Source organism: Cervus canadensis, chromosome 7, assembly GCF_019320065.1.
Source record: "Cervus canadensis isolate Bull #8, Minnesota chromosome 7, ASM1932006v1, whole genome shotgun sequence".
NCBI lineage: Eukaryota > Metazoa > Chordata > Mammalia > Artiodactyla > Cervidae > Cervus > Cervus canadensis.
The window spans coordinates 20121623-20144749 of NC_057392.1; the positions used below are offsets into that span (position 1 = coordinate 20121623).

The 23127-nt window shown below is 50.9% G+C and overlaps 2 protein-coding genes across 3 annotated transcripts; both read right to left on the bottom strand.

Annotated features, from left to right (window-relative positions):
* Positions 1–1251: 1251 nt before the first annotated feature.
* Positions 1252–4550, bottom strand: TFF2 (trefoil factor 2). The gene is made up of 4 exons (XM_043474089.1): positions 4393–4550; positions 3591–3740; positions 2319–2465; positions 1252–1451 (listed from the first exon to the last, which is right to left on the bottom strand). The coding sequence occupies exons 1-4, from the start codon at positions 4469–4471 to the stop codon at positions 1438–1440; spliced, it is 390 nt and encodes a 129-aa protein (XP_043330024.1). The 5' UTR covers positions 4472–4550; the 3' UTR covers positions 1252–1437.
* Positions 4551–18053: 13503 nt separating this feature from the next.
* On the bottom strand, positions 18054–22571 carry TFF1 (trefoil factor 1). 2 transcript variants are annotated; one of them, XM_043474090.1, is made up of 3 exons: positions 22414–22571; positions 18728–18825; positions 18054–18245 (listed from the first exon to the last, which is right to left on the bottom strand). In XM_043474090.1, the coding sequence occupies exons 1-3, from the start codon at positions 22487–22489 to the stop codon at positions 18081–18083; spliced, it is 339 nt and encodes a 112-aa protein (XP_043330025.1). In that variant the 5' UTR covers positions 22490–22571; the 3' UTR covers positions 18054–18080. The 2 variants fall into 2 exon arrangements, with proteins under 2 accessions (XP_043330025.1, XP_043330026.1); XM_043474091.1 differs by having other exon boundaries at positions 18682–18825.
* Between the last annotated feature and the right edge of the window lie 556 nt (positions 22572–23127).

The window sequence follows — 23127 nt, forward strand, 5'->3', positions numbered from 1 at the left end:
TACGTCAACGGTGGGGTTTGACTTGGCTCTGCGGTGGGGAGGTGGGGAGGTTGACTCATAAACTGCACGCGAGGACAGATTGAGAAGACATGGCACCTGGTGGCAAATCAATTCACAACCACTGAGCCGCTTGTCGTGAGTGTTTCAGACCCCACGTTCCAGCCAGAGCCATTGTTTTATGGGACTTATGTGTGCGTCTTAGCAAGATAAAGACGCAACAGTGACCTAAGGCCAAACGGGGCCCTTTTCTCAAAATCGGAGTCCTGAGAGGGGATGTGGAGCCAAGCCTCTACCTGGAAAAAACACTCTAGAATTTCCGCTTTGCTGTGCAAAGCCAGTGTCACACAGGGGAGACCCTGGGTTTCTGGGGTGACTGTGGGCCCAGGCTGGGGGAGGAGGTAGCTAGGAGGGGCAGGCCAGAGTGAGTCTGGCCTGGGGCCACCCATGTTGCATCCCCACCCCTGAGCTGAAGAATGTCAGGAGCCCTTCACCAAGGTGCCCAAAATATCTTTCATGCCACGACTTTCCCAAAGGCCGCATAGAAGCCTTGATGAAAGTTTCAAACGTCCTCTTTAGAACAGCTTTCAAATTACAGCACAGTGTTGCGGCCGCTCACTCCCAGCCCGAGGGGAGAATGCACAGGAACCCAAGTCCCCCACTCACTTTTGGAAGCGATGTTAGGGTGAATTGCATGAATTTCAAAAGCAAGCACTCAGTGATGCATTTGTAAAAGCAATTTTGTAATGCTACTCCAAGAGTAGCATGTAATTTCTAACATGCGTTTACGGATGTGGTAGTGGTGGTTTAGTTGCTAAGTCATGTCCGACTCTTGCGACCCCATGGACTGTGGCCCGCCAGGCTCCTCTGTCCATGGAATTCTCCAGGCAAGAACACTGCAGTGGGTTGCCATTTCCGACTCAGGGATTGAACCTGTGTCCCCTGCATTGCAGGTGGATTCTTTACCACTGAGCCACCAGAGAAGCCAGTTTCTATGGGTAAAGTCTTTGAATTTTTATACAGTGATTGAGTATGAGAGTTTTAAAGGGATCATGGATTCCAAAGTTCCTTACATACAATACTTTTTCACTGTCAGAGTAGCCTGAACCTATTAGAAGAATTCTTGCTCTTATAGCAGATAAAAGAATATTAAAGTTACACACAACGCGTATATGTACTCTTAATAACTTTCTCTCTCAAACACACATGCTCACAAGCTCTGGCCACCTCTGTGTCAATGAAGCCAACACGGAATTTAGCAGATTTTAAGGACTTTCTTTATTTGAAGAAATCATATGTGAAGCCATTGAAAGGGATAGAAAGCAGATGACGAAAACCCAGGAACTGGGGAAACGTAAAATCTGAAACAGTAAGATGGTGAGTATTCTTCTGTTTCGGAGCATCCAAGGAGCCTGGAGGGTTCTCTGAAGCCACTGCCTCTTAATAATGACAGTCTAGAAATTTAAACACAAGACAGTTGGTAAGAGCGCCAGGAAGCCTGGAAGCCGGCCTAAGAGGCTCTGTGGGTTTTCAGGACTACAGCGCTCAGTCCAGCCATTCCTGCTGGAGAAGAAGTTGCCTGCGGGGACACAGCCCCCTGGGGCCAGATGCCCTCTGGGGGTCCATTCTCCTCAGATAACTGGTAGTTTTCCAAGTAGACCCTTAGGTCACTCAAAAAATCACTTGGAAACTTCTTAAAGAAAAAGCCATGCTCTTTGGAACATCCCGATTTCCTTAAAGGATTGATGCATTCTTCCCATCTTTTGGAAACATCTGGTCTATCCTTGTCAAACTCAGGGTCAGGGAAGTGCTGTAACTAAGGGGGTAGCAGGAAGGAGACGGCCCCCCCGGGACTGGCATTGGGGCAGGACCTGTCACCCGTGCTCACGGGAGAGAGCATCAGAGTCCGCAAGAGAAGAGACCACAACTGCCTTGCTCTGGGTCCTACCCACGGTGCCCAGTGTGGGGCAGGGCATTCGGAAGCACCCAAAATAGTGACACCAGCCAACTGTGCTGGGACCTGGGGCCACGGCTGAGGGTGAGATGCTTTATACAACCATCGCAAAAGGCACAGTGGGAAGACCCAAGGGCTTGGTTTATTTATTTTTTTAAAAAAGCTGTCATTGTTGAGAACATTCTTGAACTGACTTCTGAGGTGGTTCACAATAACGGCGAGCTCCCACAGGAGTACAGTTTTTCCTGAACTGGCCACCCCTGGGGTCTGGGGGCCTGGCATCGGGCATCCTGGCCAGCCGAGGACCTCCCCTACCCCGGCTCCCACTGCCCCTGAGGATTGTCTGTGTCTGGGGACCCGATGTTACCTTCCGTGGAGATGGGGAAGAAGCACCAGGGCACGTGGCGGATGGTGTCGGAGAAGCAGCACTTCCGGGACTCACACTCCTCAGGACTGATGCCGGGGTAGCCGCAGTCCTTGCGGGCCGAGACCTCCATGACACACTCCTCCAACTCTGCAGGGCACGCCAGGTTTGGGGACAACAAGGGGATGCGGTTAGGCTGGTTGGTTAGCCAGACACATCCATCCCATCCTGCTAGGGGAGCACCTTGGTCTCACAGGTTCGGGATAGCACCAGGGGCTCCTGGGACTGTCACCCCTGGACTAAATGTGGCACCGGCGGGTGGCCACCCCTTCTTCCTGATGCCCAAAGTCAGAGGGAAAGTTGCTTCACCTCCCTGGACTTGACATGGCTCTATAAAATGGAGTTGCCCACACTACATCCTGGAAGGACCCTTTAAAGTTATAAAGCATTTGACCAAGAATTGAGTGGCTTCCCTGGTGGCTAAGTGGTAAAGAATCTGCCTGCAATCCAGGAGACCTGAGATTGATCCCTGGGCCAGGAAGATCCCCTGGAGAAGGGAATGGCAACCCATTCCAGTATTCTTGCCTGAAGGATCTCAAGGACAGAGGAGCCTGGTGGGCTACAGTCCATGGGGTTGCAAAGAGTTAGACATGACTGAGTGACTAATACACAGAGAACTGACACCCAAGGATCCTTCCACTACTGGATGAGCCCTGGCGATAGACAAACCAACTACCTGCCGTCAGTTCCGTTTCCCCCAGAGCCTGGGAGCCTCCGACCAGCTTCCTTGAGGGGTGTGGACGGGACCCAGGGCACTGAGTTCCACACAAATGGGTCTGCTTTGCAGACAGAACTCTTTGTGTGCCTGCCTTGAAACAGGTGACTTTTTAAGTTGATAATATGCACAGATACAAAACTCACTCTCAAAAGGTGACTATAGAAGCCTTAACTTAATTTCTTAACATTTGGGATCTGTTCGCAGTTATGTTAATAACATCCTGATTTTAATGCCTTCATGTCCCTTAGAAGCTGGTTCAGGAGCCACAGCCTGACCAAGCAGGTCCTGAGACTTGCTCTCCCTTCAAATACAGCCAAGCAGCCGGATCCCCTGAAGTCTCCCTAAAAGGACAAGGGCTCACCCTCGGGATCTAATGTGGACACAGCGGGCAGAGAGCGTTTTCTCTTCCCTTTGGGCTGGCCTGGGGGGTTAGGGAGCCTGGGGAAGCCGGGTCCTGGGCTGCTGGCCAGGGCTCAGGAGGGGACCTTGCCCGTTACCTTGCTTCGGGAGGGGATTGAAACACCAGGGGACCCCGACAACGCTGGAGTCGAAGCAGCATCCTCTGGAGAAGCACTCATCACCGCTGATGCCTGGGAAGCCGCAGTTCACCCTATTCTTGGGTTCCCGGCGCGAGCACTGGCAGGCATCTGCAGAGAAGCCCAGGTCAGCCAGCCCCCATACGCGCCCCCGCCCGCCAGCGCATCCAGGATGCTCCATCAGCTCCGCTCCTGCCCTGTAAAGGCCGTCTTATCTCGCTCATGTTTGAACCACACGGCGTCCTTCAGAGGAACTGACAGGGCTTGGCTGAAAGTGTTTTATTAGTTTAAAAATAAATCCTTCTGGCAAGAGCATGAACAGATGGACTCAAGCCAAGGTCAGGATGAAAGTGAGCAAGTGGGAGCCCCTGGGAGACCTGGGTGGGACTCCCATCCAGCCCCTCCACGAGCTGGCCCACTCGCACCCAAGGCTGTTCTGACTGACCCCGAAGGGGGTCTTCCTGGGACATCTCACCCTCCTCCCCCACTGTCCTCCCTGAATGGTGGGAAGCGGGTGGATGCATGTAGGAGCCGGCTGCATGGCCGGCATCCCTAGTCCTAGGACACCTTCCCACCTGCTTCCCCATCATCCACCTTTTCTCTTCCAGGGAAACTAATACAAATGAAGACCCCCCCCCCTCCCCAGGAGGCAGGAGGCAAGGACCTCACACCCCGCCACCCCCACCCTCTGGGTTCTAGAAGCCTCCCAGGCTCGCTGGCTCGGATGCTCCTCTTCCCCTCAGGGACCTGAACCTCCGCTTACCTGGTTTCTGGGCCCCTGCCAGGGCGCACACACCCAGCAGGAGAAGCGCAGCGAGGAGCCGGATGCCTCGGGGTCCCATGTCTACGTTCCTCCGCACCCCAGGGCCACCAGAAGAGCGCACACTCCCCGCTGCCAGGGGTGTTTATAAGCGTCTCTCTGTTTGCTCAGCAAGCAAGATAACCTGTCTGCCTGCCTGGGGCACCAACGATTTGAGCCCTTTGTTAGGAAAACGAGTTGCGATAGCTTGGCCAGCAGGGGGTGGGGGATAAGGGTGACAGAGCAGGGCACCGGCTCTCCGCAAGCACAGCCAGGCTACCCCCCTGCCCCAGGCAGGGAGCCAGGTCATGCCAGGATGCCGACGTGGAAGATAGCACACGTGCACGTGTGGCGCTGGGCACTGACAGGGTTCCACCCAGGAAGGGAGAAGTTAGGGATTTCTCCTGATAGAGCATGTAGCTAACACCACAGGAATTTTTAAGTCCTGGGTCCAAGGCTACCAGGGAAAATGAGCCAGCTGCAGACAGAGCAGACCCCTTCTCCAGGAACAGGAGGATGGCAGGAGACCCCCCTCCAGGGCTCCTGGTCCCTGGTCTGTATCTCCTTGTCTCTGTCTTGGGGAAGGGATGGATCTCCATGGAGATGAGGCTGACAGGGTAAAATGAACAGCCTCGGATGAGTGTAAAAGTGACAAGTTCATTTCAGCAAAGCCTGTATGCGTGCTAAGTCACTTCAGTCATGTCTGACTCTTTGCAACCTTACGGACTGTAGCTCACCAGGCTCCTCTATCCATGGGATTCTCCAGGCAAGAATACTGGAGTGGGTTGCCATGTCCTCCTCCAGGGGATCTCCCCAACCTAGGGATCAAACCTGTCTCTTAAGTCTCCAGCTTGGGCAGGCAGGTTCTTGACCATTGCTGCCACCGTTTCTTTTCTTCCATGAGAATTGTCTGTTTTCTGAAAGATGGCACCTGTGAACCAGCCTGTGCCCAACATAAGATGCTCCAGGGGAAGGGGTCTGAAAATGGGACCCAAAGAGACAAAAGAGAAATGGGGGGAAGGTACTCCATGGGAGCAGAGGAGAGATAGGGTGAGGTCAAGGACGCTCATGAATCCCCCAACTCGGGGGCACTTCTGGGAACCACCAATCTGTCAAGCATGGCTCGAGCAGTCAGGAACCCGAAGATGCATGGAGTCTGGAACTCTGGGTCTTCAAGTCTGGAGAGCAGACCTGCATGCTCAGGGCTTCTGCCAGCTCCAGCCTACAGATTGGACTCCTGCCTATCCCCCTGGCCTGGGGCTCTGTCTTATCAAACTGAAAAAGTCACCTTTTCCCTCCTGTGTGTCTGTCACCATTCAGCACCACCAGGACACAGGACTCTGAGTCTTCTCTTCTCCTCCAGGTTCTCAGCCCCACTTTCCTCTCTGCTTCTTCCCTCTTGGCCCAATTTCCCAATGTCCCATCCAGGCCCTTCCAGGATTCCTGCTGAAACCGGCTGATCCATGCCAAAGAGACGGCTCATCAGTCCCTTGGTCTCTGTCCTGCATCCTCCCTGGGAAGCTCCTTCTGCCTCCATCTTAGGTGGAGCTGCTCAGGCTCCCACCCAGGGCACCATCCATCCACATGGAGCTTTTTGCTTTTAGAAAAGGGCACATTTTCTTCAAGACAAGCTACTTCCACCTGTGGGGAAGTCATTATGATAGATGCAGTGTCTACAGTGTGAGCGGCACCCACCTGAGTGTGGACCTGTGTGCACAGAACAACCTCTAAGCTGTGTTGGGTGAGTGTGCTCCCATCACATGGGCTCAGGCTGGGGGCTGGACGCTGACCTTAAGCCACAGTGTCACCGAGACTCCTTGAAGATGCATCTTAAAAGAAGATCTCGCATTCTGCAACTAAGTCAAACAAACAAGTAGAAAAAGAAAAAGTTTTACAACAACCAAAGACACACCGCCCTCAGGGGAGCATGTTAAGAATTACAAGTGATCTCTCATCTGAAACAATGCAATATGGAAGGCAATAAAATATTTAAGCGCTAAAAGAGAAAACCTTGTCAAGTCAGAATTCTATACTCATGGAAAATTCCTTCAAAAATAAAGGCAAAATACTTTTTAAAAATGTATATATATATATGTATATATTTAGAGTGGCTCTAGAGTGATAGCCGAATTGAACAAAACATACCCAATATAAAAATTTTTTTTAATATTTTAGACAGACAAAGGCTGTAGGAAGCTGTAACTTGCCAAACTATCCTCCAAGGAATCCAAAAGTGTGGAATCTGAAGCTGCGGTGGTCTCTTGATGCAGGGCATGAGTTCTGCTGTCTGCTGTAGCCACTGACCACCTGGCTGGATTTATTCAGCTATGGCAGCTGTTGGTCTCTGTCAGCATTTGTGTTTGCAGCCCAGTCTAGTCTCCTGATATCTCCCTTGGTTGGTACAACTGTCTACTAACTAATGGCTCATCCAGAGCTTTGTCCCCACGCAGACGTAAGTCTGCTGCCTTGATCAGCTTTATAAAGTGACAGTCAGTACATGTCACTCCTCGGCCGCCCCCTCACACCTTCCAGCCTGAAGGGTAAAGCCCAAGCATGAGTTTCCTGAGCATGAAAAGCAGGACCCTTTATGAACTGGACCCCACATACCCCCCACCCTCTTCTCTTGTCAGGTCTCCTTCCTAATGTAAGTATCTAGTCCTCCTGGCACAGCCTGACCTCTGACCCTTTGCCTTCATGTCACTATCTCTCTGCAAAACTCTTCCTCTTCTCTTTGCCTTCCTAACTCCTGTCCATCCTTCAGCTCTAGACTCAGGAGCCACTCCATCCAGGAAGGCCTCCTTCCCCTGAGAGAAGGCAAGTGCCCTTCACCCCTCCCCCAAGCTCACTAGATTCACCACACAGTCACATCTTCATTTTAAATGGAGTATTACTTTTCTGGCTTCTTTATTCATTGTATTGAAGGTAATAGCTGAACCGGCAGGTTAATTTTGTGCCAGGTGATATTCTGATGATTTCACATGCTACATCTCATTTAATACTTACAACAATACAAAGGAAGAGTTAAAAAGATCAGCCCCATTTTATAGTCTATATGGAAAATTAGTTTTCCCAAACACACAGAAAGTGTAGGGTGACATACAGAATTGGACCTATGCCTCTTTCATTTTGAAACCCCAGAACCTAACCCAGCATCTGCACAAACTAGACCTACTTAGTGAGGGTCATGCACCCGGGAGATGAGGAGCAGGAATCCACCAGCTAATATCACGGATCACCCAAATTTCCTCCTGAAATTCTTAAAATTAAACTTAAACCTGGGTATATGCAAATAAGTAAGGCAAGCCTCTTCTCCTCTCTGGACTAGTTTTCTCATCTGCGAAACAAGAGCTAGAATGAGGGTATATTAAACGATCTCCAACGTCTCATATGCCTGGTAAACCCTCACTAGGATGCTGACTAAGATAACATCTCACTTTTACACTGTCATTGGGAGAAAAAGAAAAATTTTATTACCAACATTTGCATATTCAGTGTTTCTGCAATTTCTTTCCCCACCATTCCAATTTTCTGGAGTTTGGCTCTGCTGATCAATAGAGTGGGTAAGTCACAGACACTGCCAAAGCCCAAGACTTAATTTATTTACTTAAAGCAAAGTGGCCAAATTTGGGAGGAGAAAGAAATAAACAAACCAACTATTGAGCATTTGGTACTGAGTTTGGGAGGGAGTGAAATTAGAGACATTGATGAAGTATATTTGGGGGTATAATTGGATGGACATAAACATTAGCATTTTTCAATATATCGTGCAATGGAATTCCTCCTTGTACTACTTTGAAGGACTTTAGCCAAGATTTACATTCTTTCAAAATGTCTTTTTGGTATACTTTTTGTATCTGAGTGGGAGCTGGGTAGTATTAAAACTTAAAAATACGTAAATAATTTAGGTTATCACGTATTAAGGAAAAAAATAATATAGTAGGCGTTGGCAAATGATGACCCATGAGCTCATTGCCTGTGTTTAACTAAAACTCTATTAAAACACAGTCATACCCATTCATTCACACATTGTCTGTGGCCACTTTCTAGCTGCAATTGCAGAGTTGATTACCTGTGGCAGAGACTGTATGGCCCAGGAACCTAAAATATTTACTCTCTGGTCTTTTAAGAAAAAAAAAAAAGTTTATTCCTGTACTTTATTACAACTCTAGAGATAAATTTTTTAAAGTGGAGAGAAATAATCATATTTTATTTTATAAATGAAATGTTACAGAAATGTGCCTTAGTGTTTTTTTCCCCCTTCTGTTGTGAAAATGGTATGCTCAGTATTCTGGTTGCCGGGAGACAATCCCCTATGAGTCTCTCATGTTTCCACGTGTTGTGAATGAGGCACTAACTCTCCCGATGATACAGGACCTAAGATTATAATTGAATGTGAAGTGCTGCCCTGACATCTGGTGAAATTGAGAGGCCTCGAGTGGCCTAACCACGAGTTCTCTGCCCTACTTGGCTCCCACAGAGAGGGCCCCTTAGCCAAGCAACCTTCTTATCAAGGGGCCGGGCACAGTTCCTGCTTGTCCCCGAGTAGCGGATTTCACTTCCCTGCCAGCCTGCAGACTTACTCAAACAAGCCAATCACATCGTCCTGCAGGAATGAGTGGGCACCCCACCCTTTTGATACCACACGGCTCCTCCTGCAGCCCCCGCTGTTAACCCTGTTTCTTATGCAACCCCCGCGTGGCCCAGCCTGGCGGGATGGCCTCCCCTCCTGGGGTGAGCAGTATGTGACTGGTAAGCGGCTATCGGCCCATCTTTCCAGTGTCAGGTGTCATGGGCCCCACCATCCTTGTAGCCTTGGGTGGAAACCACCCCCTCCCCAGTGAGATGAATAGGGGAGCGATCCAAACTGTCGTTTCTTCCAGGCTGTCTTTGCAAGGATGTTGGTGTGGCAACAACCTTGGAACATTTATAAGGTATCTCCCTCTGGAGCAGTGGGCAGGCAAGCTTGCATACGTGTGTGCTTACTTGCTCAGTCATGTCCAACTCTGCAGCCCCATGGACTGTAAGTCCGCCAGGCTCCTCTGCCCATGGAATTTTCCAGGCAAGAATACTGGAGTGGGTTTCCATTCCCTTCTCCAGGGGGTCTTTCCAATCCAGGGATAGAACCTGTGTCTCTTGTGTCTCCTGCACTAGCAGCCAGGTTCTTTGCCACTAGTTCCATTTGAGCTCCAGGAAAGGTCAGGCTTCCTCCCCTGTGATGCGACTCCGTGTGTGCTGACGTCCATCTGAGCTCATCTGTGTCACTCCTGGAGGATGTGGGGACCGGGAACCAAATGTGCTGTTGCTTACATTGCTACACATTGCTACGCAGTGTGGTGAGGTCTTTATCTCTGAGCCAAGAGTCTCCTGTCCTCTGCCAGCACCCATGAAGCCATTAACTCCAAATAAGGTGAACCCTCATCCCTTCTGAGTTTGCCACACTGATGTACTAGATCAGATTAAATGCAGAAAGTCCCACCAATATTTGCCTTCAGCATAGAGGTTCCCGACTTACAGGTTTACTAAGCTTTCCTGGTGGCTCAGATGGTAAAGAATCTGCCTACAATGCAGGAGACCCAGGCTTGATCCCAGGGTTGGGAAGATTCCCTGGAGAAGGGAATGACAACCCACTCTAATATTTTTGCCTGGAGAATTCCCGTAGACTGAGGAGCCTGGCAGGCTACAGCCCTTGGGGCCGCAAAGAGCCGGACACGACTGAGTGAATATTTTCAAACCTCACTGTACCACATATATATGCTACATATATATGTGAGTATGTCTGGTTTTTCCTAATTTAATCAGTTTGCTAACCCCAAAATGTCCAGCGAGGGGCAATCTTAAGAGCTGAGAACAATTAAGAAATACCTTTAAAATTATACTATTTATTTTTTCTATGTAGATCTATGATGTGCCCTCTCGAACCTTTAAACCAGTGACTGATCCCTTCCATTAAGTCCGTGTGCTGGGATTGGCCTGGGATGTGTCTCTTCTTGGGTGATTATCCCTATCGGGCTCACAAGCTCTGAGTATTTCCACAAGCTGTCCCTGCCCACACACACAAAGAAAGGCGAGGGAGTTTCCTTAAGCTAACAGGACCCTTCCCAGTGACCCTACAAATAGGATCTGAAGCCGCAACTTGGCCTCAGCAGTTGGTTCCTGGTCTGAGCCTTAGTTCAACATATTCTGAACAGTAGCCTGTTGTTGCGAGGGCAATCATCTGGCGACAGTGATAACTTCCATGCACACAGCCAGCCGCAGAGTGGGAAGGCTCGCGGATCCAGTTATGGTGTTTAAGCCATACGTTTTAGTAAATCGGTCTCCAGCATGTGGCGAAAAGTGAGGGGCAGAGGTGGCAGGTTTGCACTTTGCATAGGGTGCAAGTGGGTGGGAAGACTGGATCCCGAGTCCTGAGATGTCCTGTTCCTCTCTTGGACTTCCCATCAGTACACGGTGACAAGAACCAGAACTGGGGTCTGAGCAAGGGACCAGGACACGGGCAGGGCCACCACACTCAGGCTCTATTGGAGAGACTCTGGGCAAGCAGTGCTGGCCCAGCTGCACCCACAGTGACCCACAGAGCAGCCATGATGTTAGTCTGTGTTTCTGGGGTGACACATGGGGCCTGAATTGGACCAGCGCAAGGGTCACCAGTGGGAGCTTGATCAGGGATGGTGGAGCAGTCAGCCTGGAGATGAGTGGTCGGCTTCTGATGGGCTGGGTCCCGTCCCACCTGTGATAACATGCTTCCTGTTGCATCCTCTTTGTCATGTAACACATCCCACATGTGACCCACTCCCTCACTGTTCTTAACACACTGTACATCCTATGTCATTTGTGGTCACCCTGGTGGTTCAGTGGTAAAGAATCTGCCTGCAGGAGATGCAGGTTTGAGCCCTGAGTGGGGAAGTTCCCCTGGAGAAGGAAATGGCAACCCGCTCCAGGATTCTTGCCTGGGAAACCACATGGACAGAGGAGCCTGGCAAGTTACAGTCCACAGGGTCTCAGAGAGTAGGACACGACTTAATGACTGAACAACAACAACACATCATATGCGTGTCACCCACACCTCACTGTCTCTGGGTTTGCTCACTGTACTTGACACGTTATCAGGCTCATGTCCTTTTGTTTTCTTACCACCTGGAGCAGAAATGGCTAGTGCCAAGAGCAAACAGTCATGATCCCTGCCCTTTGGTGATCTGCGCTGACTGGGATTCCTTGGTTGCAAGAGACACCAACTGTTCTAGGTTGAATTATCTCCCCTAAAATCACATTTGGAAGTCCATTCGGTCCTGGGGTTACCCCAGGACCTCATAATTTGATCTTATTTGGAGATGGAGTCTTTGAAAGGTAATTAAGTTAAAATGAAGCCAGTGGGGTGGACCTTGGTCCAATAGGACTGGTGTCCATCTAGAACGAGGAGGAGATTGGGACCCAGACTCACACAGGTGACAAAGAGTGAAGACGGCCATCTACATGACAAGGAGGAAGCCCTCAGGAGAAATCAACGTTGCCCACACCTTGACCTTGCATCTCCAGTCTCTAGAACTTTGAGAATAATGTCTGCTGTTTGTTTATGCCACCCCATCTGTGGTGTTTTGCTTGGCAGCCAAGCTGATGGGGACACTAACATGAGCTGATGAGGGATGGGGAGGGGGTGTCACATGGCTTCAGGTGTTACTGGACTCCCAGGGTGGGGACAGAGCCAGTCCCGGGGGTGAGGACTTGCACCCCCGCCCTCCCTGCCAGGCCCCTCAGGCTGTGTGGAGAGCTGTGCTCTCATGGGCTTCTGGGTTATACTCTGTCACCCATTCTACTGACATAGATGACCCCCTCCCACCCCAGTTGTCCACCAGAAGACCCCCAACTTCCCCCCCACCAAACACAAATCTCTCCCATGAGAGACTTCCTAAACTTTCATACAAAGCTCTTCAAGGAGGGCGGTCCTAATACGGTGGAGGAATAGGACGGGGAGACCACTTTCTCCCCCACAAATTCATCGAAAGAACATTTGAACGCTGAGCAAATTCCACAGAACAACTTCTGAATGCTGGCGGAGGACATCAGGCACCCAGAAAGGCAGCCCATTGTCTTTGAAAGGAGGTAGGACAAAATATAAAAGAGAAAGAGAGAGACAAAAGAGGTAGGGACGGAGATCCATCCTGGGAAGGGAGTCTTAAAAAAGAGAGAAGTTTCCAAACACCAGGAAACACTCTCTCCGGCGGGTCTGTGGTGAGCCTTGGAATCTCGGAAGGCAAAATAACCAGGAGGAAAAATAAATAAATAATTAAAACCCACAGATTACGTGCCCAACAGCAACTCCCAGCGGAGCAGCAGCCCAGACGCTCGCATCCCCCACTAGCAAGCAGCGGAGGGACAGGGAGGAGCAGGCTGCACTGCTTAGGGTAAGGACCAGGCCTGAATGCCCTGAGGGTAATCTGAGGGAACTAGCTTGAGATAGCAACCCAGACTGTGGGAAAGCTATATCGCGATCCGGCGAAAAGCCCTAACCTAAGATATCACCAATGGCAACCCACTCCAGTATTCTTGTCTGGAGAATCCCATGGAGGGAGGAGCCTGGTAGGCTACAGTCCATGGGGTTGCAAAGAGTCGGACACAACTGAGCAACTTCACTTTCCCTCCCCAAAGTAGGACTGAACAAGTGAACCTAAAAATAAAAAGCGACCACCACCGTGCTCCTTGTGTCAGGGCGGAAATTAGACACTGAAGAGACCAGCAAACAGAAGCTAAAACAAACAGAGGGAACCGCTTTGGAAGTGACAGGAGCAATGGATTAAAACCCTGTAATTAGCACCGAGTACATAGAAAGGGCCTATAGACCTTGAGAAGTACAAGACGGACCAAGGAACTATCTGAAAATGAACTGACCCCACACTGTCCGCAACAGCTCCAGAAAAAGTCTTAGATATATTTTTACTATTATCATTTTTTAAATTTAAAAAATTAAAAAAAAAACAAGTTTAAAAAATTTTTAAGTCCCCACTACTCCTTTAATTTCCATTTTTATAACCTACTATTACCTTGCAAAAAAAAAGACCCTATTTTTAAAGCAAACTTCATATATATATATATATATATTTTATAATTTCTGTGACCTTTTTTTTTTTGCTTGTTTGTTTATTTTTTGTTTTGTTTTTTGTTTCTTGTGTGTGTGTGTGATATTGTACTTTTGAGAATCTAACCTCTACTCAAGATTTTTCGTCTTTGCTTTTTGGTATTTGTTATCAACTTAGAACCCAACCTTCAGTACCCATTTTTACTTGGGAGCGAGATCACTGGCCTGGGTGCTCTCTCCCCCTTTTGACTCTCCTTTTCCTCCACCAGGTCGCCTCTATCTCCCCCCATCCCCTTTTCTTCTCCACCCAACTCAGTGAATCTTTTTTTGTGTTCCGGGCTGTGGAGAACACTCAGGGAACTGATTACTGGCTGGATCTGTTTCTCTCCTTTTGATTCCCCCTTTTATCCTCCTGGCCACCTCTGTCTCCTTCCTCCCTCTTCTGTTCTCTGTGTAATGCCGAAGCTCTTCAAGGACATGGAAAGTTCTAGAAAGTTCCCCGAGTTGGCAACTTCCAGGATGGAAGGAAAAGGCAGCACGTAGGATGTCACTCAGCCGTGCTAACCGGCCAGTTAGCCTCAGAGTTTCCACATGTGCAAAAGCCAAGAAAACTACACAGACACATCACTCCATTGTACTGTTCTCGAGTTGAAGGCCTATCTCGAAAAACAAAGAGAAAACATAAAACTTCCCACTAACAAGGGACGTGTTCAGATGTAGAAAATAGTAAGGTGGCCTTCCCTCCTCTGGCAGAAATCTGGTGGGTTTGAGGGGCAAGAGAGCTCGTCCCCAGCTGGTGTCCAAGGCTGGGGGTGGGAGGCGCACAGACCCTTTTAGAGCTGTGTGTCCCTGTGTGTGTGCGCATATGCATGTGTGCGTGCCTGTGAGAAGGTCCCCAAACTGTTAGAGGCTCCTCGTGCCTTATCAGCAGGGCTGTTTTCATTCAGGCACTTTATCAAGCAGCCTGCACTTTTCCCACCACCCCCGGATGCTTCAAGGCCTCCACATTGGCTGTGAAAAGGCGCCCATTGACCTGCCGTCAGCTCTGCTTCTCTGGCCGTGGACTCCTGGCTGCAGCAAAAGGTGTGGGGTGGGGCAGTGGCCCAGGCTCCCGAGAAACCCAGATGTCCCTCCCTGGGACCAGCCAATCACCTTAATGGGGCGGGCAGTGCAGGTGGGTGCATGATGGGAGAGGCAGAGGATGGGGGACCGTGATGGGAGGGACCTGTGGGTTATGGTCACTTCTCTACAATCCTGTACAATGGTGAGAAGATATTTCACTCTCAGGGGACCTCACCCTCTTCTGCCCCCCACCTCCTCCCTCGTCTCCCCCATCCTGGCTATGAACACAGGAAACACATGACAGCTCAGGTCCTGCCTCCCTCCCTCCACAGCCTCACTGAACACTGGGACCCACTGGGACCTCCCGGACCGCAGAGTCTGGACAGCGCAGGTGGGCACGGGCTTGATCACCTTCTCAGGGCACCTGGTTTCCCAGAGCACCCTGCGTCTGTTCTGACAGGTCCGCCCAATGTGCTGTCTGGGTGCCTGCTCTCAGCTGCCTCCACGGTCAGAATTCTTATGCATTTTGTGCTTTTTGGGGAGGACAGTATGGCAGGAGCCAAGTGGAATCCTCTTTCCTGCCCGAGCATGGGGCTGGGCCATGTGGGGGTGCCTCTGCAGGAGTCCCCCACTCTATCTTCCTCACACTGGTGAGCCCGAGAGGCTTGGTGTCCAGATGATAGAGCCTCGAGATCACACATCCATGCAGGTGGATGCTAGAGGAGGTGGTCCAGCCATCGTGGCTCACAGATCTCAGATTTTTTCTGTGTAACATGGTGGGAGTGGGCGGGGGTGGTGGTTGAAGGCACTGGCCCTCCGTCCATGCACTTCCTCACTGAGCAGGAGTCCAGAGCAACTGAAGGAAAGCAGGAGACCCACCTGGCCTCCTATCACCTGGCCGCTGCTCCACAGTCTGGTGTATATGCCAGAAGGAAGGCACTTTCCTGCTGGAAACCCTGACTGCAGGAGTACTTAGGGTCAAGGACCCCCAATCTATGCATCACGGCCCCCTGGAAAGTGGTGTCACCCACACGGTGCTATGCCTGGGGAAAGGAGGAGTGTGCCTAGGTCATGTCCCAGGCCCCATTCTTGGGTTTCTTCTGATTGCATCTTTGAAATTAGTAAAACTTGGATTCAGGAGGCTCTCCAGTTCACAAGAATCTGATGTGCCAGTCTGATCTGTGTGTCTGCTCACTTGGGCGAATTATTAAATGTTTCTCAGCTTACAAAACAGGGATGAAGATGAGAGTGAGATGACATTTGTAGTGGAGTTTGCTTTGAAAACTAAAGAAATGTCTTTTACTTCGCCTCACACGCACCTCCCTTTGCTCCTGATCACTCCTGATTCTGAGCCTGAGGTTCCTCATGAGAGCCTGAGACAGGTGGATGGTTCAATGAAAAGTTACTGAAACACTAGATGTGCTGGAGAGAGTGGATTGCCCACATTCCTTTAATAGATGAAGAGCCCAGGCTGAAGGGCTGGATGAGGACATTTACCTTGGGTGAGAATTTGTCCCATCCATGGTATCTGGGATGAAGGCTCACTGCTTTAAGGTACAGGGAAGACACAGGCTTTGGTAAAACACTGACAAGGAAGAGAATACTCAACCTGCATTGGTTTAATCCATAAGAATATTCAGATGTACTTAACATGAAGTCTGGGGATGGGTGATGCTGGGGCCAAGTCAACATTTCAGGGATAACAAGTTTCCAGTGCTGTGACTTTTCCTCATTATCACAGAATGGCTGCCTGAAGCATTGCATCACACCCTCATACTACACAGCATCCAAAGACAGGCTGCAGAGTCCATCCAGGACAGCCAGAGGGAGCTCTTCTCTCACCAAGGGGTAAAGCCTTTCCCCAGAGTCTTTAGGTAGATGCCCCCTCTGCTTCATGGGCCAGAAAGGAGACCTGCTTCTAACTGACAGAAAGGTTGGGAAAGTGAGTCTTTCCATCGTTCTTTATAGGGTGGGGTCAGGGAAGAAAGAGGGAAATAATGAATGGTAGTCACAGGGAAATGGGCCTGCTGTGTCCTGGCAGAAAGCCCCTCTCTCAGGGGCTGGGGAATATGAGGAGAACAAGGAGCAGGGGGTGGACCAGCTGGGCTTCAAGAAGGCTCCGACAAGGTCCCAGACTGGCCAATGGAAACCCAAAAGATTCCCTCACTCCACAGCTGTGGGTGCTTGGTCCACTCCCCATCTTCCACCCAACTCTAAAGAGGGGCAGGAAAGTGGGGGAAGGAGAGGAGGAGACTGGCTACTTACCCCCAGGGACCACAGTATTACCTACAGAAGCTGCATAATTTACAATCACACACCGCATTTCCAAAGGGGCCAACTGCGTAGTTGGTTTTTACCTGCCGCTAGCAGGCAAGGAGGTTGAAAAAGATCAGAGATGCTACAGATTGAAAAGAAAACAAGCCCACATGTTTCTGCGTGTTCTCCAGTGAAGGAAGGCTACAGTGATCCTCACGGCACATGTGCTAGTGCAGGCCCACGTCTGCTGCTGTGTGCGTGTGTCGGGGGCCCCACCTTGGCTGTTTCACATGTGCAGTGTATCTCCTGGCCCCTGGAACATCTGTGCTTGCTTGCCCTGGTGGCCAGGGCTGAGGGTGGGTGACAGATCTTCTGGTAAATTTGGAAACAACTGGTCACGCCAACAGCACTGTCCCCTACTCCTGGGAACCAGCTGGCTCTGGGTGCTCCCAGGGCTCCAGGAACCCCAGGGTCAGGCACCTGGGAGGGGAGGAGGTGTCCAGGAGCGGGGCTGGCTGGACTGAGCTCCCTGGAGCAGGGCTGGCTGCCCAGGGTGGATGGGAGGTGGGGGGTGCTTTTCTTGTTCCCACTGAGCAAGTGGGCCTGGGGGCACCAGAGGCTGCTCAGGCAGCACTGCCCGCCTGGGTGGGGGGCGTCTGCTCAGGTCCAGGCAGGTCCGATTGGCTCCCTTCCGTCTTCCTTGTGTCGGTGACGAGGGGTCACTGGGGGCTCTCGACCCTTCCCTTTTGTCCTATTTTCCAACTCGGATTTCAAGTTTGGGGAGCCAGGTGGGTGGGGGAGCTTCCTCAAGGGGTCAACTCATGCCGTCCTCTGCAATTGTTTTTATTATGAGCACGTTCAGACTCTTTGCCGTGGGTTTTATCTCCTAAGTCAGTTTCCGTGTGAGGGAAGTGAAGAAATTGCAAGGCAATTTTTGTTACCACAATGAATATGTAAAGAATGTGATAGAATTGGAGCCTGTTTTCATGATTTGACAAGGGCATGGGCTCACGTTGATTCTCTGAGGCTTTTTAACCTGATGGCCTGGTGTACGGACCCCAGTGGCTGACATCCACCAAGACAACCTAACAATGTTACAGGTCACGGTCTCATCTGGCCCAAGATAGCCTGAGTTAATGTGTAATCCACAGCGAGAACCCAGAGGCACAAATATTGCATTTCTCTTTCAAAGAAGGGAAAATTGTTTACATTTTTTATAAGAAGTGCAAGCAGAGAGGAACATTCATCTCTTTTAATTTTTAGGCTAATTTGGAATACAAAGAATCTGAGCAGTCAATCCAGGCGGGGAGTTCAGGTTCATAGGACCCCAAGACATCCGGCCAGCGATGGAGCTGAGCCCCTGGTACCAGGCAGATGTTCTTCTCACCCCAATGCCATTTCCACAGGAAAAGCGTCTAAAACTCGCACCCTGCAAGGGTGAAGTGTCCGAGAGAAGAGATGCATTCGTGAGAATAAGTATTTTCTTTCACTTTCAAATAATCACAGAGAATTTACTTAAAAATCTCACTGGGAAAATTCTTTAGAAAACAAGGATGGTCTTTGTACTATAATTGTCATTCTTTCCAAGCCCCAACCCGAAGTGAGCAATGAAGCATGACCAAGGACAACTCTTCACAGATCTATGGTTAGACATGTGAAGAAAAGCCAGGAAAGATAGGGTGCCCCACCAAACAGGTCTTCCAGCTCTTTCCATCCCCCAGCCCTGGCTTCACACTGATTTAGGCAAAACTACATCTTCCTAGTCACCCTGAGGCCATGACTCTGGGTAAAGACACAGCTGGCAACTTGAATTAGGGCCCCGTGGTCCTGTGTATTCTGACTCTGTGGGGTTGACAAGGCCCTACCTTCCTCCACGGGCACAGAATGGAAGCACCACGGGACTCCACGGACTGTGTTGTCAAAGCAGCAGCCTTTCTCTTCGCAGTCCTTCGCCGTGATGCCGGAGTAACCGCAATTCTGTCTTTGATGGGGTTCCACCTGACATGTCTCTGAAAGGATATGGACCAGGAGGTGAAAGTAAGTCATGAGCTGACGCCTTCCCTGTTATGACCCACCCTCCGCTTTGCCTCCTTCCCCAGTTAAATCAGCCATCAGACGAGCAGCCCATGGAGACCCAGCTCACTTACTGGCGCGGAAACACTGAAACTCAGGAAAAATGCAAGGTGTCCAGGATTCATAGACTTTGCACCTACCCAGGCAATGTACCCATTTGCTCATTAATGTCAATGAACAATTATTAAACTTTAGTCACTAGATGAGTAAATATCTGTTGAACACTGTTTGTGGTGCTAGAAACTGGAGCTAGCACAGGACACAGACAGGAATTTTTTTATCCTCTCAAAGATCAAGTTCACGCCAGGCCCCGTGCTGGGTAACAGGGACCCAGAAATTGAAAATAGAGAAGCTGTTGTTGAGAAGCTAACAGTCTGATGGAGGAGGAAGCCAAGTAAACATACAAAACAGCATAGTGCAGCCAGCCACAGGGCAAGCCCAGCAGGGGTGATTGATTACAGACTGAACAAAGTCAAGAGGGCTTCCTGTTGGAGGAGGTTGACCAGGTAAGACCGAGGCAATGGGTATTCCAAGGAGAGAGAGCAGAGTGTTCAAAGGTAGTGAAGAGAGAGAGCAAGGTGTGTTCCAGGTAAGGGGAGGGGGGGCAGGTGGGGCAGTGCAGGGAAGGCAGGCTGAGGGCTGGGAGTGGTTGATTGCAGCTCTAGAGCTCTAGAGCAAAGAAGCAGCTATCTTCAGAAGCTCTAGCCAGGTACGAGAGGCCATTGACTCAAGGCAAAGAACATGCAGGGGAGATGGGCAGCAAGAAGTGCCCGCGTGATCTAGACGCAAGGCCTGTGAGGTCTGGACTTGGGGCTCTGAGAAGGAGTGCTGCTCAGATCTGGTGGTGGACAGATTGAGACAGGGGCAGAAGAGTCTGAAGCCCCTTCTGTCTCTTGGGGTGGGAATGGAGAATGGGGGGCTCCTCTGCACCTGGTCTCGGGGTGCCCATGGATGAGGGCCATCAGCCAGGTTCCAGAGAGAGGCCTGGCTGTGCAGGTGCTCCATCCACTCCCAGACAACAGTCTGTCCTGGAGCTAGAGGGATGTGCAACGAGGCGTTAGGAGTGTGGGTGATAAAGAGACGGGAAGGGAAGGAGCCCTGACAGAAGAGGGAAGAGAGTCAGAGAGGAGGGCAGGACCGAGATCAAGAGCAGATGTTGTCATGGGCTGGCTTTGACCTAGGGCATCGCGCTCGTTCTAAAAGACAACCCAGTTAAAGACAGGTAGATGCAGGGCCTCCCCTAGACTGAGGGGCAGGAGGCCACATTTGTCCCCCATAGAGTCCAGGTGAGTGTCCCAAATCAGAGCCCATCACACAACCTGATCTTTGTAGGGCTTCTGCCTTGACATAGTGCAAAGGTGGTTATCACCCACTCCACTAGGCAAGGCGGTGGGAAAGGTCAAGACGGGCTACGTATGCAGAGCTGGGACCACAGTTCTCAAGTCCTTTCTCTCCCTAGAGGAGGGGGAGGGGGCTACTTGGCTGGGTAACCGGATCCCCCCCACTGCCCCCGCCGCACCAGCTGCTATCCTAAATAGGAACTGAAGGTCTCCAAGCGTTCTGTCCACAGAAGTCTCCCTTGCCCACCATTTTCTGTTGCATAACAGGATTAGACAGAAATGATTTCCATCAAAGTCTACACTTACACTGGCACCCACTCCAGTACTCTTGCCTGGAAGACCCCCATGGACGGAGGAGCCTGGTGGGCTGCAGTCCATGGGGTCACTAGGAGTCTGACACGACTGAGCGACTTCACTTTCACTTCTCACTTTCATGCATTGGAGAAGGAAATGGCAACCCACTCCAGTGTTCTTGTCTAGAGAATCCCAGGGACAGGGGAGCCTGGTGGGCTGCTGTCTCTGGGAGTCGCACAGAGTCGGACACGACTGAAGCGACTCAGGAGCAGCAGCAGCAGCTACACTACAATTGGATGGAGTTTCCGTTGTCATAGAATGGCTGACCTGTGAGATCCACAGAGAAAGGCTGAGCCGTGGGCCCCAGAGCAGGGCCAGTGGGTGGCCAGCAGCAGCCGGGAGGGTGGGGAACAGGGCTGGGCTGCATAGCCTCCTGGAGCCAGGCTGTGCAGTGGGCAGAGCTAGGCACTAGGCTGGCAGGGAAGATGCAGATGGGCTGGTGGGTGCAGATGGCCAGGCACAGACCGCCTCCTCCATCCCCACAGGAGGTCATACCTCCTTTTAGGTCCAGCCTGCTCCCTCCTCCTTACCTTAGACTGTGGGGCCCCCTCCCCAGAACCCCCACACCTGATCCTTTGTTCCTGAGTTGTGAGGTCCTTGGAAGGAGCCCAGAGACACATGGGAACTGTCCTTCACCTCCCTTCAAACCTCTATGGGAATCCTCATTTCAAAAATTTTGGAAAATTCTTCTCCTGCCCCCTCCATTTAAAAATATATCTACCAGTAATAAATAATGTTTATATGGCACTTTGTAGCTTTTCCCAAATACCACTTAATTTTGTGACAACCCTCTAAAGCTGAAGACTGACCCCGTTGTGCGGAGAAAAGATTTGAGACAGACACATTGAGAGGAGGCAGTGGGACCTCCCGCCTTAAGTCCCTCACTTGGTGATGCCCATGGACGAGGCACTGACAGGACACACACTCCAGTGGGACAGGGTCTGGGTTCCACGGAGCAGGGGGCTGAGGGGCCCACGGCACCTGTCGGAGGGGTTCCCAGGGACGGAGACCCTCGGAACAGGCTCTCGGACGTTTGTGTGGGACCGTGAGTGGGTCCAGCCCCAGGGGGCAGAGTTTGGCTTGGACATTTGGAAGAGCTGTTCTTATTCCCGACCTTAAAGACAGCTCTTTGAAATGTGATACTTAAAAAGCAGTAGGATGGTCTAGCAGCGGTTCTGAAGACAGGGCTTTCCTGGTGGCTCAGTGATAAAGAATTCGCCTGCCAATGCAGGAGATGCCAGTTCAATGGTTAGATGGTGTCACCGACTCAATGAACATGAATTTGAGCAAACCTCAGGAGGTCTTCCCTGTAGCTCAAATGGTCAAGAATCTGCCTTCAATACAGGAGACCTGGGGTTGATCCCTGGGTTGGGAAGATCCTCTGGAGAAGGGAATGGCAATCCACTACAGTATTTCTGCCTGGAGAGTCCCATTGATAGTGGAGCCTGGCAGACTACAGTCCGTGGTATCGCAAAGAGTCAGACACGACTGAGTGACCAACACTGCTACTACTACAGGAAACAGTGGAGGACAGAGGAGCCTGGCGTGCTGCAGTCCATGGGGTCGCAAGAAGCTGGATAAGACTGAGCAACTGAACAACTGAAGACAGTCATCATTACTTTCTTACTGCAGTTCCCAACGCTTCCACGGACCCCTCTACCCTCCCGCTGTCCTCTATGTATTCTGCCATCCAAAATCTCTCCAGGGCCTAGAACAGCTCCTGGCACAAAACAGCACTTGGCTCAAAAGTATGTTATGAAGCCCTGACTACCCCCCGAGGTGGGCCTCTGCCCGGGGTGCCCATTGAGGAGCAGCAAGGGGCTGTCTTACCGGTCTCGCTCTGCGCCAGGCTGCCGAGGGCCAGCGCGAAAACCAGCACCACCACGTAGATCACCTTGGGCTCCATAGCGGCCGTGACCTTCCTGCTCTTTCCAGAGGGGCCCGCAATCCAGGATGAGAGTGGGTCCTGGCCCTCGATCTTATACCGTAGGCTCTGTTTGCTTTCTACAGAGGGCCAGATAACGTTTGCCTAAGGAGGGCCCCGAAACCTTTCATTCCAAGTAATCGCCACTGATTAGAAGGTGTTTCCCAAACGCAGCCAAGCCAAACTGACAGGTTTGCTGATAGAGAAAAATGCCTTATCTTGCGGTCATCGTGGTTGAAGGATTGGAGATTCAGAAAGTTCCTCTCTTATCCTGTGGGAGTCTCCCTGGTCATGACCTCTTCCAGCGCCTGAGCTGTTCAGAGACCCTCCTGCTAAGCAAACAACATACTCATTGGAGGGTGATTCAGAGAGAGACACCCACACCACACCGGGCACAGGGTCAGCAGTGGCCATGGGCTTCCCCCACGGTGGTTCCACTAAGTCAACAGCACACTCATTTGAGGGTGATTCATAGTGAGAGATGCCATGCGATGCCAGGCACAGGGTCAGCAGTGGCCGTGGGCTTCCCCCACGGTGGTCAGGGAAGGACAGCGGACAGGTGAGGCCCGCCGGCCTGGTGAGGTCCTTTCCAAGTGGGCGTGCAGCTGTTTTCAACGATT

What these genes read in the sequence shown, in the direction of transcription:
- TFF2 (XM_043474089.1), bottom strand. Translation starts at nt 4,471, where the DNA reads ATGGGACCCCGAGGCATCCGGCTCCTCGCTGCGCTTCTCCTGCTGGGT. An exon ending in GGCAGGGGCCCAGAAACCAG is followed by an intron (nt 3,741 to 4,392) that starts GTAAGCGGAGGT and finishes GCTTCTCTGCAG; the next exon opens with ATGCCTGCCAGTGCTCGCGC. An exon ending in CAATCCCCTCCCGAAGCAAG is followed by an intron (nt 2,466 to 3,590) that starts GTAACGGGCAAG and finishes CGTGCCCTGCAG; the next exon opens with AGTTGGAGGAGTGTGTCATG.
- TFF1 (XM_043474090.1), bottom strand. Translation starts at nt 22,489, where the DNA reads ATGGAGCCCAAGGTGATCTACGTGGTGGTGCTGGTTTTCGCGCTGGCC. An exon ending in CCTGGCGCAGAGCGAGACCG is followed by an intron (nt 18,826 to 22,413) that starts GTAAGACAGCCC and finishes ATATCCTTTCAG; the next exon opens with AGACATGTCAGGTGGAACCC. An exon ending in GCTGCTGCTTTGACAACACA is followed by an intron (nt 18,246 to 18,727) that starts GTCCGTGGAGTC and finishes TCACCCTTGCAG; the next exon opens with GGTGCGAGTTTTAGACGCTT.